This window comes from Pseudorasbora parva, chromosome 19, assembly GCF_024679245.1.
Source record: "Pseudorasbora parva isolate DD20220531a chromosome 19, ASM2467924v1, whole genome shotgun sequence".
NCBI lineage: Eukaryota > Metazoa > Chordata > Actinopteri > Cypriniformes > Gobionidae > Pseudorasbora > Pseudorasbora parva.
Genome location: NC_090190.1, coordinates 11,327,438 through 11,341,104, shown reverse-complemented (window position 1 = coordinate 11,341,104; position 13,667 = coordinate 11,327,438). Strand labels below are relative to the sequence as shown.

Sequence of the window (13,667 nt, the reverse complement as noted above, 5' to 3'; positions counted from 1 at the left end):
CAATGGTTCCGACGCCCATGTGTGAATGCAGCATATCTTGGTTTGGTTTGTCATGTGTTTTTATCATGTGATCGATATAACCATATGACTTCTTATATTAAGATGGCTCCTGTACACTGTTTTTTTTTTTTTTTTTTTTTTGGCCAAATTGATTTTCTGTGAATTTATCAAATCACAGAAATTCAATTTGGCCAACTGAAAAATTTAGATGTGACCAGTCACTAGAAAATGTTCAGTTGGAGAGGCCTGCATTTTTTTTTACAGTGTACTGATTTGTATTGTTCATTAGGCATTGAAAAATCCTCTTTTAAATCTTGTTCCTGTTTTGATTTTTGGTATATACAACTCACCTAGAGGTGTGTAGACTAAAACATTTTGTGAGGTGCGGTGAGTCCCTGGTTATTCTTGAGTCGCCCATATCAATGACAACAATTGCACCAGTTTACAGATTTGGCTCACTTCAGGCATCTGAATAAAACTGAGGTGTTTTTATTTTTTTCTCAAGTAGGTGCTTTAGTAGGAGTATTTTCTCGCTACATTCATCAAAAAAAATGAAAACTTTTTTATACAAGTTACTTCCTTCTTAATAGTGTCTGCTATATTGATTAGTAAATATAAATGTCAACACACACCATTAGCATATGTTTTACTGTTGTGTTAGAGCTCCCAGACAGTGGCTTGATTCAACATGTTCGCATGCATGCCACAGGTGGCTGACCGGTAGGTGGGGAAATGCAGGAAGTCTGTGAGGCCGTTTGTGTGTGTCAGACCCAGCATGTTTTTCCCTCAGCAGAGGCGAGGTATCCTGTGTGTGTGCGGCCCGTCGCCCAGGGCGGCTAACTTTCAGGAACCCCACACTGAAAAAAATGACTCTGTGGTATTGTAAAATCTATTACATTAATTCATGTAATTTATACATTGTAAAATCAAGATAAAGTTGGAACTATATATCTTATGTAAAATTTACACAATTTATTAATGTAATAAATTAACTGAGAAGAAAGAGTACATTTTACCATATATTTACAAATAGTATTTAATGTTTTATAGTCACAGCACATTCACCTAAAAATACTAAGTAAATTTTAATCTGAAAAGCAAAGTGAATCTGCCCGCCCATTTTTGTTGTTGCTCAAAAAGATCCCGGTTCAGTGGCAGAGACGGTCGGTTTGGGATGTCGCTTTTACATGGCTGACTTATTCTCGGTAAGTTCTGACCTTTCTATTTTAGATTTGTGATAACGATGTACTTCGTTTTGATGGTTTGATTATTGCATATACGTTACGGTTTAAAATTGACTAAAAGTGAGTTTTAATCACAATAGCTAAAAGCGGTAGCTAAAGCTAAAGCATTATCCACTTCTATAAAGTTGAGACTGGTGTTTAGTCAAAGATAGAGGGGATTAAATGTAGTTAGCCACGTTCTTGTAGAAAAAGTCACCCTGTCTGGTTAACTTCAAAATAATGTAATGTTAGCTGGCCGTGATTAAGTGCTGGCTGCTTGTGTGTGTGTCCTCTAGCTAATGTTAGCATTTTTTTAAAGTGTCTAAGTTGTTTTTATATCCACTGAAAATTTCACAGCAATCATTTTATCAAAGCATAAGTTAGTCTGCACTCTGCACTAAAGAAGGAAAGTTTGTATGGCAGGTGAACTCTGATACCAAATAAGCATTGATGTATAACGTTAGCAACAAGTGCATGAATGTCAGCAATTCTATTTTAGTGAGCTAACGACATGAAGGTCCGGTCACCTTTTTAATGAAAATAAAATGTAATGTTATAAATGTAATTCTATTTCTTTTTTTTCTTCTTTTTTTTACATTATATTTATTGGGTTTTAATATTACATTTCAGTACAAAATACAGGATAGACTGTACAGATCTTCCCTTGTACAAAACCCTATAACATACCCCAATCCCCACCCAGTGCCACAAATAAACCATAAACACACTGAACAAAAGACATTAATTCTATTTCTTAAATGGAATTGTGTTCTTTCTTTCTTACAAACTGTATGCAGGAGGACAGTCGCAGTGTTGCTGCTGAACATATCCTTAATATGGTCATCCATGGAGCTGATCGAGAGGATCCAGTCGATGAATGAGCATTAAGGAAAAGTGACCATTCTGTTTCAGCTGGACTATGCATGTGCTTGTCATTAAAGGGTTAAGTTAGTTCAGTTCAGTCAAAAATGAAATGTCTGTCATTAACTCCTCTCCCTAATGTCGCTCCACACACGTAAGACCTCCGTTCATCTTCACACACAGTTTAAGATATTTAATCCGAGAGCATATGCAAGTGTATGCACACTATACTGTCCATGTACAGAAAGGGAATAAAAACATCATCAAAGTAGTCCATATGAGACATCAGTGGGTTAATTAGAGTCTCTTGAAGCATCCAAAATACATTTGGGTCCAAAAATAACAAAAACTACGACTTTATTCAGCATTGGCTTCTCTTCACCGTTTGAATCTTTATTTGAGGATTGAACACAAACACGGAAGAGAAGACAATGCTGAATAAAGTCGTAGTTTTTGTTATTTTTGGACTCAAATGTGATTCATTTCATATTTGGCTGAACTAACCCTTTAATGTTAGTTATGCCACTGTTGGCTGCTGATGTTTAGTTGAACCATACATGGTTAATTCTACAGTTATTGTAAATTATAATGAATGTACCTTAACTACTTAATCAGTTGATGTGAACATTACTGATTTAATGGTTAATTGTAAATTTTGACATAATAAACTGTTCAACTTTATTGTATTTATGTGTGATTTGTGATAATTGTATTTGATGCAGAGAAAATTATTACATTTATTTGGTTTAAAATAGCAACATTTACATAATAATAGTGATTAATATAAATTAATTCAACTAAGTAATTCAAAATGTCAAATGGACAAACATTATAAAATCTACTTAATTACTTCATAAGAGTAAATAATACAGATTTATAAAATTTACTTGATTACCTTTAATAAATACAACATGCTAAGTTAAATATAATTAAGTAACATTTACTTAATGTCTTTGCAAATGTTACATTTATAGTTAAGTACATTTTACTTGATATTGGCAAGTAAGTTGTACTTGATATCGCAGCAGTAAATTTTACTTAGAAAAACTGAGTGCAAATTGTTACAAAGATTTTATCAAGTAAATCTTACAAGTTGTTTTTATCAGTGCAGCGGCAAAAACAGCACTGTGTGTTTCCTGGTCTCTTGTTCTGTTATCAGTGGACACGACACCCGCTCGTGCCCCTGCAGGTTTCCTAAACCACCATCCTTTTGCCTCCGGTGTCAAGATGTTGCCCTGTGATTGCCACAAGAAGCTTTTCTCTAACGCACGCTGTGCACAAAAAAGATCGGATTGAGTCCTTGTGATAACAGAGGGTCGGGTCTGTTTGTGCTGATCTGACACAAACACGTTTCATTCAGCCGGCGGCTCGCAGGCTCCCAAATTGAGAGGCATCTCACCGAGTTGTCTTTGTCTGAGAGGAACAAAGGCTCAAACCTGCACATCACGAACTCCGGTGAGAGAAGCCTTGTCAGAATTCCAGACTTTTCATCATCTCTGAGAAACCGTAACGACTCAAAATGAGAAAATAAATACCCAGAATCAAGCTCATTCTATGCAATTACACAAATAAATCCTCAATTGAGCAACTGAAACAAGAGGAGAACATTGTTAACATGAGTACAAGACATCACATTTTGGGCTGTGGCCAAGTTGATGGTAGCTGCCAAAATGATTTCATAATCTTACTGCAGAACCTTACTGTAAAATAAGCCCCATAGAATATACACATCTCACTTGAAGCATACAACGTATGGGTCGAGTTGGGGTTAAAAGCAAGATTTGAGAGAGAGTCTGCGACGCATTAACTTCATGAACGGCGTCTGTGTGAAAGAGGTTGTTATCATCGGGCTGTAAATGGCGCTTCTGCTTTTCCTGGCTCGGCGGGCCGAGATGAAGTCCAGATGGTCGGAGAAGTGTTTGCCCAAGGATGTAACCAAATATTCCAGATTGAGGGGGGACCAAATGTAAAAGTTGAAGAAGGGGTCATTGAAAAACTCATATTGATTGACTACAAATCCATCTTTGTTTTTTTTGTGTGGTTTTTTGTTTTGTTTTTTGGCTTGGTTTAGGGGAACGTTGGGGATATTCATGGCCCTGTTTATACCTGATCTCGGGTGATCCAATCAGAAGTGGTCAGATGAGAAACATTGGCGTTTACAATGTGTTTCCATGTCTCCTTTGAACACTTTTGTTTTGATTTGTCACTGGAGGAGTACCTGTAATGAAGAACATTGCCATTTATTATTTAAGCCTAAAGAATTTTGTCTCTTTTTTTTGGTCTTTTTTTTTTTGTGTCTTTTTTATTTAATTAAATTTTACAAATACCGTTTGCACATAGTCAAGTGGCTTTCATTTATAATGCATTTGATAGTTTGCACAAATGCGGAGAGTTTTCACATGCACATTAGAAAGTTTCATTGTTCAATGTATTTCTCTACAACATTTATGAACAATTAATGTCTGTGTACTCATTTAAACTAAAGCTATGAGTATCTATCCATTGTTGTTACTGTCTCTGTTTCTATTCAGATTGTGAAACAGCAACAGTATTAAAAATGTATTGGTGTACAAAATGTATACTTTACAGTATGTCTGATATCACGTGTATAGCTCCATTTAAATCTACTTTTTGTAAGCTTAGTAAAAAATTAATAATTGCAGTTTTCTTTTAAAAAAATTCCTATAAAAAATTCACTATAAAATCGTTCTCTTTTTGAGATATTGAGATATGGTCAATGGGCTCCGTCTACAATCTCACATGCTCAATAAATACATCATCTTAGAGTTTATAGCTTGCAAATCCAACACAACATCGTTTTTTACTTTGGATATATATATATATATATATATATATATATATATATATATATATATATATATATATATATATATATATATATATATATATGGGTGTTTCTGCAACTACGGGCACTTTTGACTATCCCAATTTTTAAAAAATCAACCTTTTTGAATTTACATTTTAACCATCATGGTCTGTAATACACATAACAATGTACACAAAATGTAATGTAGTCGTTAAGATTTTAATCTGGAACATGTTTATTTTTTATGTTTTTGGGGTCATCTTCTTAAAAAGTGTCCTTACCGCAACGTTACAATAACGTTCATTTCATACATTTTCCTTTATTTGTTTCTAAAAAAAAATATCATATTTAAATAGCTTTTTCAAATTTTACACAGTTTTGTAAATACTGATATAAAAATGATAATATACAAAATAGGGAATTTCATGTTTTTTTCTATGCCATGTAAAAAATTTACAGTAACCTTAGATGTCAATTGTCTCCATACGCACAAAATTTAACATTTATTTTTTTTTGTAACAGATTTTGCAATTTGAATGTGTAAATCATGTCAGCTTAAGTGTTAAAATATTTTTTTTGCAAATGAAAATGTGTAAAAAATAGAAAAAGAGCAGTGCTGCAGTAATGACATCTTGTGTCGGTAAGGACACTGTTAAAGTGCCACGAAATCAAAAACAGGCTAAAGAACAACAGTAAAAGAAACAGGTATTGCATGCAAGATACTGCAAAAATGCTACTAAATAACTCTTTTAATTAACTCTTTTAACTACTTTAAAAACATTTACATTTAATCATTTAGCAGACGCTTTTATCCAAAGCGACTTACAAAAAAGGGGAGAGCAATAGAATCAACGAAACAAACAAGGCCAACAACCTGTAAGAGCTGTAAGAAATCTCAATTAATTAGCACGGTACACTATTTTTTTTTTTTTTTTTTTTGGGACAAACAAACAAAAATTAATGGATAGTTAAGTGCTAAAAACATTGTCTCCTAAAGTTGATGCTGCACAAACCTTAGTAATAAAATAACACAAACCCATAGCACTAACAACATCTCACCACAACATTTTTTCTCATTAATGTACACACAGCACCCCATAATGTCAGAAAAACACAGAATTGTTGAAATTTTTGCAGATTTATTAAAAAAGAAAAACTGAAATATCACATGGTCCTCAGTATTCAGACCCTTTCCTCAGTATTTAGTAGAAGCACCCTTTTGATCTAATACAGCCATGAGTCTTTTTGGGAAAGTTGTTCACACCTAGATTTGGGGATCCTCTGCCATTCCTCCTGCAGATCCTCTCCAGTTCTGTCAGGTTGAATGGTAAATGTTGGTGGACAGCCATTTTCAGGTCTCTTCAGAGATGCTCAATTGGGTTTAAGTCAGGGCTTTGGCTGGGCCATTCAAGAACATTTTAAGGGTTGTCATTGTCTTGTTGGAAGGTGAACCTTCGGCCCAGTCTGTGATCTTGAGCAATCTGGAGAAGGTTTTCGTCCAGGATATCCCTGTACTTGGGCGCATTCATCTTTCCCTCGATTGCGACCAGTCGTCCTGTCCCTGCAGCTGAAAAACACCCCACAGCATGATGCTGCCACCACCATGCTGGTGATATTTTTCTCCACACATACCGCTTAGAATTAAGGCCAAAAAGTTCTATCTTGGTCTCATCAGACCAGAGAATCATTATTTCTCACCATCTTGGAGTCCTTTAGGTGTTTTTTTAGCAAACTCCATGCAAACTTTCATGTGCCTTGCACTGAGGAGAGTCTTCCGTCGGGCCACTCTGCCATAAAGCCCTGACTGGTGGAGGGCTGCAGTGATGGTTGACTTTTACAACTTTCTCCCAGCTTTGCATCTCTGGAGCTCAGCCACAGTGATCTTTGGGTTCTTCTTTACCTCTCTCACCAAGGCTTTTCTCCCCGATAGCTCAGTTTGGCCAGACGGCCAGCTCTAGGAAGGATTCTGTTCATCCCAAACGTATTGCATTTAAGGATTCTGGAGGCCACAGTGCCAAGTGGAGCAGAAATATTTTTGTAACCTTGGCCAGATCTGAGCCGTGCCACAATTCTGTCTCTGAGCTCTTCAGGCAGTTCCTTTGACCTCATGATTCTCATTTGCTCTGACCTGCACTGTGAGCTGTAAGGTCTTATATAGACAGGTGTGTGGCTTCCCTAATCAAGTCCAATCAGTATAATCAAACACAGCTGGACTCAAATGAAGGTGTGGATCAAGGATGATCAGAAGAAATGGACAGCACCTGAGTTAAATATATGAGTGTCACAGCAAAGTCTCTGAATACTTAGGACCATGTGATATTTCAGTTTAGATTTTTATAAAAATCTGCAAAAATGTCAACAATTCTGTGTTTTTCTGTCAATATGTGGTGCTGTGTGTACATTAATGAGAAAAAAATGAACTTAAATGATTTTAGCAAATGGCTGCAATATAACAAATACTTTCCGTACCTACTATATATATATATATATATATATATATATATATATATATATATATATATATATATATATATATATATATATATATATATATATATATATATATATATATATATTTCAGTACTAATACTGTCATTTAAATTTAAAAAGAATGTAAAGTAAACCTTGAATTTGTCTCTACCGCGACACAAGGTCTTTACCGCAACACCTAAATTTGCTGCGGTAAAGACATGTTGCGGTAATGACATTTTTGCTAATATTTTAGCTAATTGCAGCTAGCAATGCCTACTACATTAGTTTTGACTCTTAGCATCTTAATATACAATAATTCAACAGTAATTTACATTTATTTTTTGAATGTAGTCCAAAATACACAGTTATTAAGCTGAATGGTAAGGACGCACAATAAATACTAGAGCAGAAAAGATCATGTTTACCTTATTTTTTTGGCATCTTCTGAGTGAGGTAGTGTGGTGGCCCAGTCTGTCAGCAATGTGCTCAAGTGATAATTTCTGTTTCTATAAAAACTAGACTTGTTTGTGTTTGATGACATTTCATAATAAAAGTTTTTTTTCATTGTTGCGGTAAGGACTCAAAAGTGTGGGACAGGCACATTTAGTTTAAAAAATCATAAAAATGATCAGTAAATAATACAAAGAATTTTAAGATGATTTAAATGAATCTGTATATTAAACAAGTCCATTTGAAATAATATCAAATTTTAATTAAATTAGCTTATGTTATGTATCTCAACATTGAGACCACAGGTGTGGGACACTAACAAAAATGGTGTTTTGAGCTATAAACGCTTCATAATATTATATTAAATCACATTACTCAGTAATTATATTTTTTGTCAAGGTGTGTAATGGCACTGTGAATATATTTATAAAGCATTATATGACAAATTTTAACATAAATCTAAAATTTCACTGCTGGGACTTAAAAGTGCCCGTAGTTGCAGAAACACCCATATATATACACCATTCCAACACCAAGGGATGAAATGAAAATTCCACCATAAATTACTTTCCATGAAGTTCCAAACCTGTATACATTTCTTTCTTCTGCTGAACACAAAATGTTATATTTTGAAGAATTTCGGTAACTAGTAAATGGACCCCACTGATCTTCATAGGGGGAAAAAATGCTAAGTCAATGGGGTCCCCCAACGGTTTGGTTTCTAACATTCTTCAAAATATCTTCTTTTGTGTTCAGGTTCAGATGATGACAGAATTTTTGGGTGAACTATCTCACAGTGTGATTTTATTTATTCATTAAGCCTAAATTTTGTCATAATTACATTTATATAGGCCTATACTCTGAAGTGGAAATGGCTTCCGTAGTATTTAGTGCTGTCCTAACAGATGTTTGTACCAGGTGTAAACAGGACTTATATGGGCCAGTGTTTGCCTTAAGTTAACGCAAGCTGTGTGACAGAGAGACCACAACAAGCTTTATGCATTATTATCACATCCCTTTCTCATATAATCCCATACGCCCGCTCTAAATGCTGTTTATCCTGTAAACCTTAACATATTTATATCCAGGCCGGTTGCATCAGGTCCCGCCCACCGCTAGAGAAAGCCCCGCCTACTCTGCACCTGGGTTTCCCGCCGAAGCTCGCCGACTAGAGGCAAAGTACCACAGCTTCTCTAAGCAGCCGGGCGGGCGTTAGAAGCTCTTCGGAAGAAACCGTTTTCATCACTACTTCGCTGTTCTAGAAGAATTTCTGACTCTTGTCAAACACCAGAATCAAACGTTTTCGTGTGTTTCGTGTTCATGCACTCGGACAGTTGAAGGAAAACGCTGCACTAAATGAGTTGCGCTCGAGACGCACACACACAGCAAACAGCATCATCCGCTTGTCAGGTTGAGCTTCATCCGAGCCTCGAGCTCACTGCCCTTCAGCACACTGGAGCATTTGTAGAGCTGTGCACTGGAGTTTGACGGACACATTTTCTTCTTCGTCTTGGAAGTACACGTTTATGACTGAGAAACATCACTAATATATCGACCGGAGTCGAGGACAGGAAATTATTTTTTTCTCTCACAACGCCGTTACGCATGGTGGGAATTTCTACCTCTTTTCAGTGTAAGTCGCGCAGTTATCTTCATCTTTTTTCCCCCTCATGATCTCAGATGAATACTTACTATAGTCTGTGCAATTAAGACACGTTTATTACATTTATTTGTATGTTTTAATGTGGATTTGGGTTAATGACAAACAATTATTTTTATTTCGGAGAGTAGCCTATAACTCGCTCATTTTGCCCACATGGCTTAATATTATTCACAATGAAAAGCGTATATCACCAACAATACATATTTCCCCATAAAAAAGTTAAACGGTCACTTATACTGTCGTTATTATTGCTTTAAATCTTAACAAAAAATGACGTTTAACAAGGTTTGACTCTATTCGTAAACAATAAATAATCAACGATCATACGAAGCGTTTTTCTCTCATTTTGCGCGCATGGATTTCATCTGGATTTTATATCATAATAAAATGTTATCAATTTTTTTTCCGTAACTAGGGTGCGAGATGGAAAAAGACTGTATTTGTCGCTGAAGATTGTAATATTGTGAATATAGTTAACAGGCTGTCTACAATCTCACGTGCTCAGTTTCACTCGTATATAGCCTTGCTTGTCTTTATTTTAATGCAGATTTAGATTTATTATTCGTCTTTTTCAGAAGAATATTCTTTTCTGACAGATATTTAATAATATTCGTAGTAATTTATGAAGTCAACCAGTTAAACATTAACTGACATGTCAGCTGTTGGCCGAATGCGATATCACCTCCGTCTATAAACACACTAACGTCTCTAATAAGCTTGAGGATTGTTGCTGGCCAGTGCGCGAGCTTCTCACGCGCTGCAAATTTGATCAAATCAAGACATGACACCACAATGTTGATAAACCAAGTGTGAGAAGACGCGTCTGACAATTGGGATATCATCACTGTGGATTAAAAGACTGATGTGTTTAATTGTGATAGAACAATTGTGACATCACAATTGAGAAGGCGTTTTAACGAAAATGATATAATTTGAGAAGATCCGTTTACTTTGTGACGTCGCAATGTATTAAAATGCATTTGACAAGTGTGACATCACATCAGATTAAGATAATGTCTTCAACTGTGATATCAAATGTATTGAACAGATCCATTGGCAATTGTGACATCACAGTTGATTGAGAAGCTGTATTGACAACTGTGACATCCCAGTGAATTGAGAAGATGCGCTTATCAATTGTGCCTGAGCCAGCTTTTTAAAAGCTTCTCCCGTCACAATTGTCAAGCTCATCTTCTCAATCCATCATGATGTGAATAGTCCACTCTCAGCGCTTAAGCTCTCTCTTGACTGAAGAGTTGAGTTCCTGAAGTTTAAGGCTGAAGTAGATAAAATGAAAAAGTAGATTTTTATTTAAATTGCTCTCAGGGGCATTTAAGACACACACACGAAAACCCAGAGGGATTTTGCAGATGCTTTTCTCTGTCGAAAGATGCTCGTTCTCTGTTTGTTGCTTATGTCAAAGATGTATGCTTTTTTTTTTATCAGGGCTATTTATTTATTTTTACAATTGACTTCACATTCTCATACACATTCTCAAGTCAATTTTTCATTGTATTTTTTGAAAGGGATCGTTTCTGCTGGTTTTTGATGACATGCTATTCTTTATTGATATGTATTGCTATATATACAGTCAAAACAAAGTTTATTCAGACACTTCACATTACAGTTTATTCAGTATCGTTTAGAAAATGGTAATGAAATGTGACAAGAACTCAGAACACTGTCAGAACAAATTCATCTCTATAATGTCAGATAACTTTGATAGAAAGGTATTTAATGGACTACAATCAACCAATAGGCTGTCAGCTGTTAAAATTAAGTATTTAATTAGATAATACCAATTTACGTCAACCAATGACCAAGCAATGCTTAATTTTGTTCAGTCTGTCGTGTAAAAGGTTGCATAAGCAATTAAAGAAAAAACACTTAAGCAGAACATGATCAGATCAATGTGTCTGAATAGTTTTGGCCTCAAATTTAAATCAATTTTACTGGTAGTCCACTGTATGAAGAATGTTTGGGTATAATATGTCACAGTTTACTTTAATTTGCTATCCTCACTTACATGAACTAACTAGAGTTTCTTGCACCCACTAGTAAAAAATTATATCTGGTGTCTTAATAATTGTTGGTTTGACTGTGTGTATATATATATATATATATATATATATATATATATATATATATATATATATATATATATATAATATGATTCAGGAAATATAGGATATGTTGGTTGAATGGAGGCAATGACCAGCATGCTGTAACTATGACACTCTCCACTATGATTTGGTCATCCCCTAATTAAGGTCACTCATTGCCCTCTGCTTCTGTCAACATGAGATTCTTACTGGAGACCAAGGGACAGTGCAGGTAGTGAACGTACCTTGATTAAAGGCAAACCTGGTGTATTGTGGCTGGAGGTGAGGGTTCGGTAAGCGATAAGCTGTGCGTGTGTGTGTGCGTGTGTGCGTGCGTGCGTGTGTGTGTGTGTGTGTGTGTGTGTGTGTGTGTGTGTGTGTGTGTGTGTGTGTGTGTGTGTGTGTATGCGAGACCTGGTAATCCCTACGTTATGGGGACAAAATGTCCCCACAAAGATGGCAATATCTGAAATCCTTGTCCTTGTGGGGACATTTTTAGGTCCCCATGAGGAAAACATCCTATAAATCACACAGAAGGAGTTTTTTTGAGAAAGTAAAAATGCAGAATGTTTCCTGTGATGGGTAGGTTTAGGGGCAGGGGCAGTGTAGGAGGACAGTTTGTCCAGTATTAAATCCATTACGCCTATGGAAAGTCCCCATAAAACATGGAAACACAACATGTGCGTGCGTGCGTGTGTTTGAAGCCAGCATTAGCAGGCAGCAACATCCTCTGGCTGAGGCCATCTGCACAGCCACCAGCCTGCCTGCCTCACACCTGTTCCCCTCTCCTCCACTCCCACTGGCCTCACACGGGTCAAACGTATGAAACCAGACACTGCCACAGCATAATGAAGAGATGACTCGGCTGCCCACACCAACACGCACAGCTGTGTGTGTGTGAGAGTGATATGGAAATACTCATCCATTATTTTCTAATATGTCTGGGAGATGTTTACTCATATTTGTTTAAGCTTATATTTTATTTAATGAATACTTTCTGAATGGACAATCTGTAAATATGCATCATGCATCACTACAAAATAATCATGCATTGCAAAATATTAGTCTTTTTGTTTTTGTGTTCATGAAGGACAGGCATTGCATGTTCCTCTGCTGATAAATGTGCTTCTCATTTACCCTAAACACAGCAGCGTAAAAACATTTGTAGTTAAGTGCTTACTATGCATTTTAAATGACGAACAGCAGACGTTCTGGCCGAAAGCCAAGCGTGTTATCATTGCAGTAACTCATTTCATTAGTGATGTCATTAACCCCATACATAAACTGGCAGACATTCTCACCAGACACTTGCACAAATAGACAGCATGTCTCGTTGCTTCACAATTTCTCTTTCATGCACATTTAAATCAAAAACATGGTCTTTGTGTATAAGGATACAGAAACACACACTGTAAATTTTGCAGCGAGTAACTGTATGTGTGCAAAAAGGTCTAATCTGACAGACCATATAATTTCTCTGGTTGAATAAAAATTGTAATAACAAAAGAAAAGAAAAACGAGCAAGTTCAGTTACGCGACATCAGCCAAGTGCATTATATGCGCTCTTAATGTTTCAGCTCTTAAGGGAAACATTCCCAAAATACATTAGCGGTATTTCACTCACATCTCTTTCCATTGAGCTATATCATGTATGAGGCTCTTTATATTCATTGAGGGCTACTGTTGGACTTGCTGACACACTCAATCTTGCACTGTAAATAAGCGACGCGAGATGTTGAGATTTGTCAGGGGGAGAAAGACCCCTTATTTGCTGGGGCTGTAGATTTGACTCGACGTGAGTCTCTGTGGAGAGCAGGCCATGAATGATTGAGGTGGCCGCCATCTCCCAGAATCCATGCTTCGGATCGATAGGGGGCATAATGGCTACAAATTTTTCAACGAGAGGAATTTAGCGTGTGGTTATTGGATTTCATAAAACATGAAAGCATAATGTGAGAGAAGAGGATGAGTGGTTTTTATTGTATCGTGGGGTTGGAGTGTACACTATAATGAGGCAATATAAAGTCAAGGGGGATGTGTAAGAATTTACATGGGGCTTTTTTTTTTAC

General features: G+C 36.2%; 1 protein-coding gene across 3 annotated transcripts in view; it reads left to right on the top strand.

The window, feature by feature from the left end:
* Positions 1-9,013: 9,013 nt before the first annotated feature.
* The window catches only part of runx1t1 (RUNX1 partner transcriptional co-repressor 1), a 56,852-nt gene continuing 52,198 nt past the window's right edge, over positions 9,014-13,667 (top strand). For all 3 annotated transcript variants that reach the window (XM_067424987.1, XM_067424986.1, XM_067424985.1), the window contains exon 1: positions 9,014-9,466. In XM_067424987.1, coding sequence (XP_067281088.1) covers positions 9,439-9,466 — 28 coding nt within the window. In that variant the 5' untranslated portion in view covers positions 9,014-9,438. The remainder of the gene's footprint in view (positions 9,467-13,667) is intronic.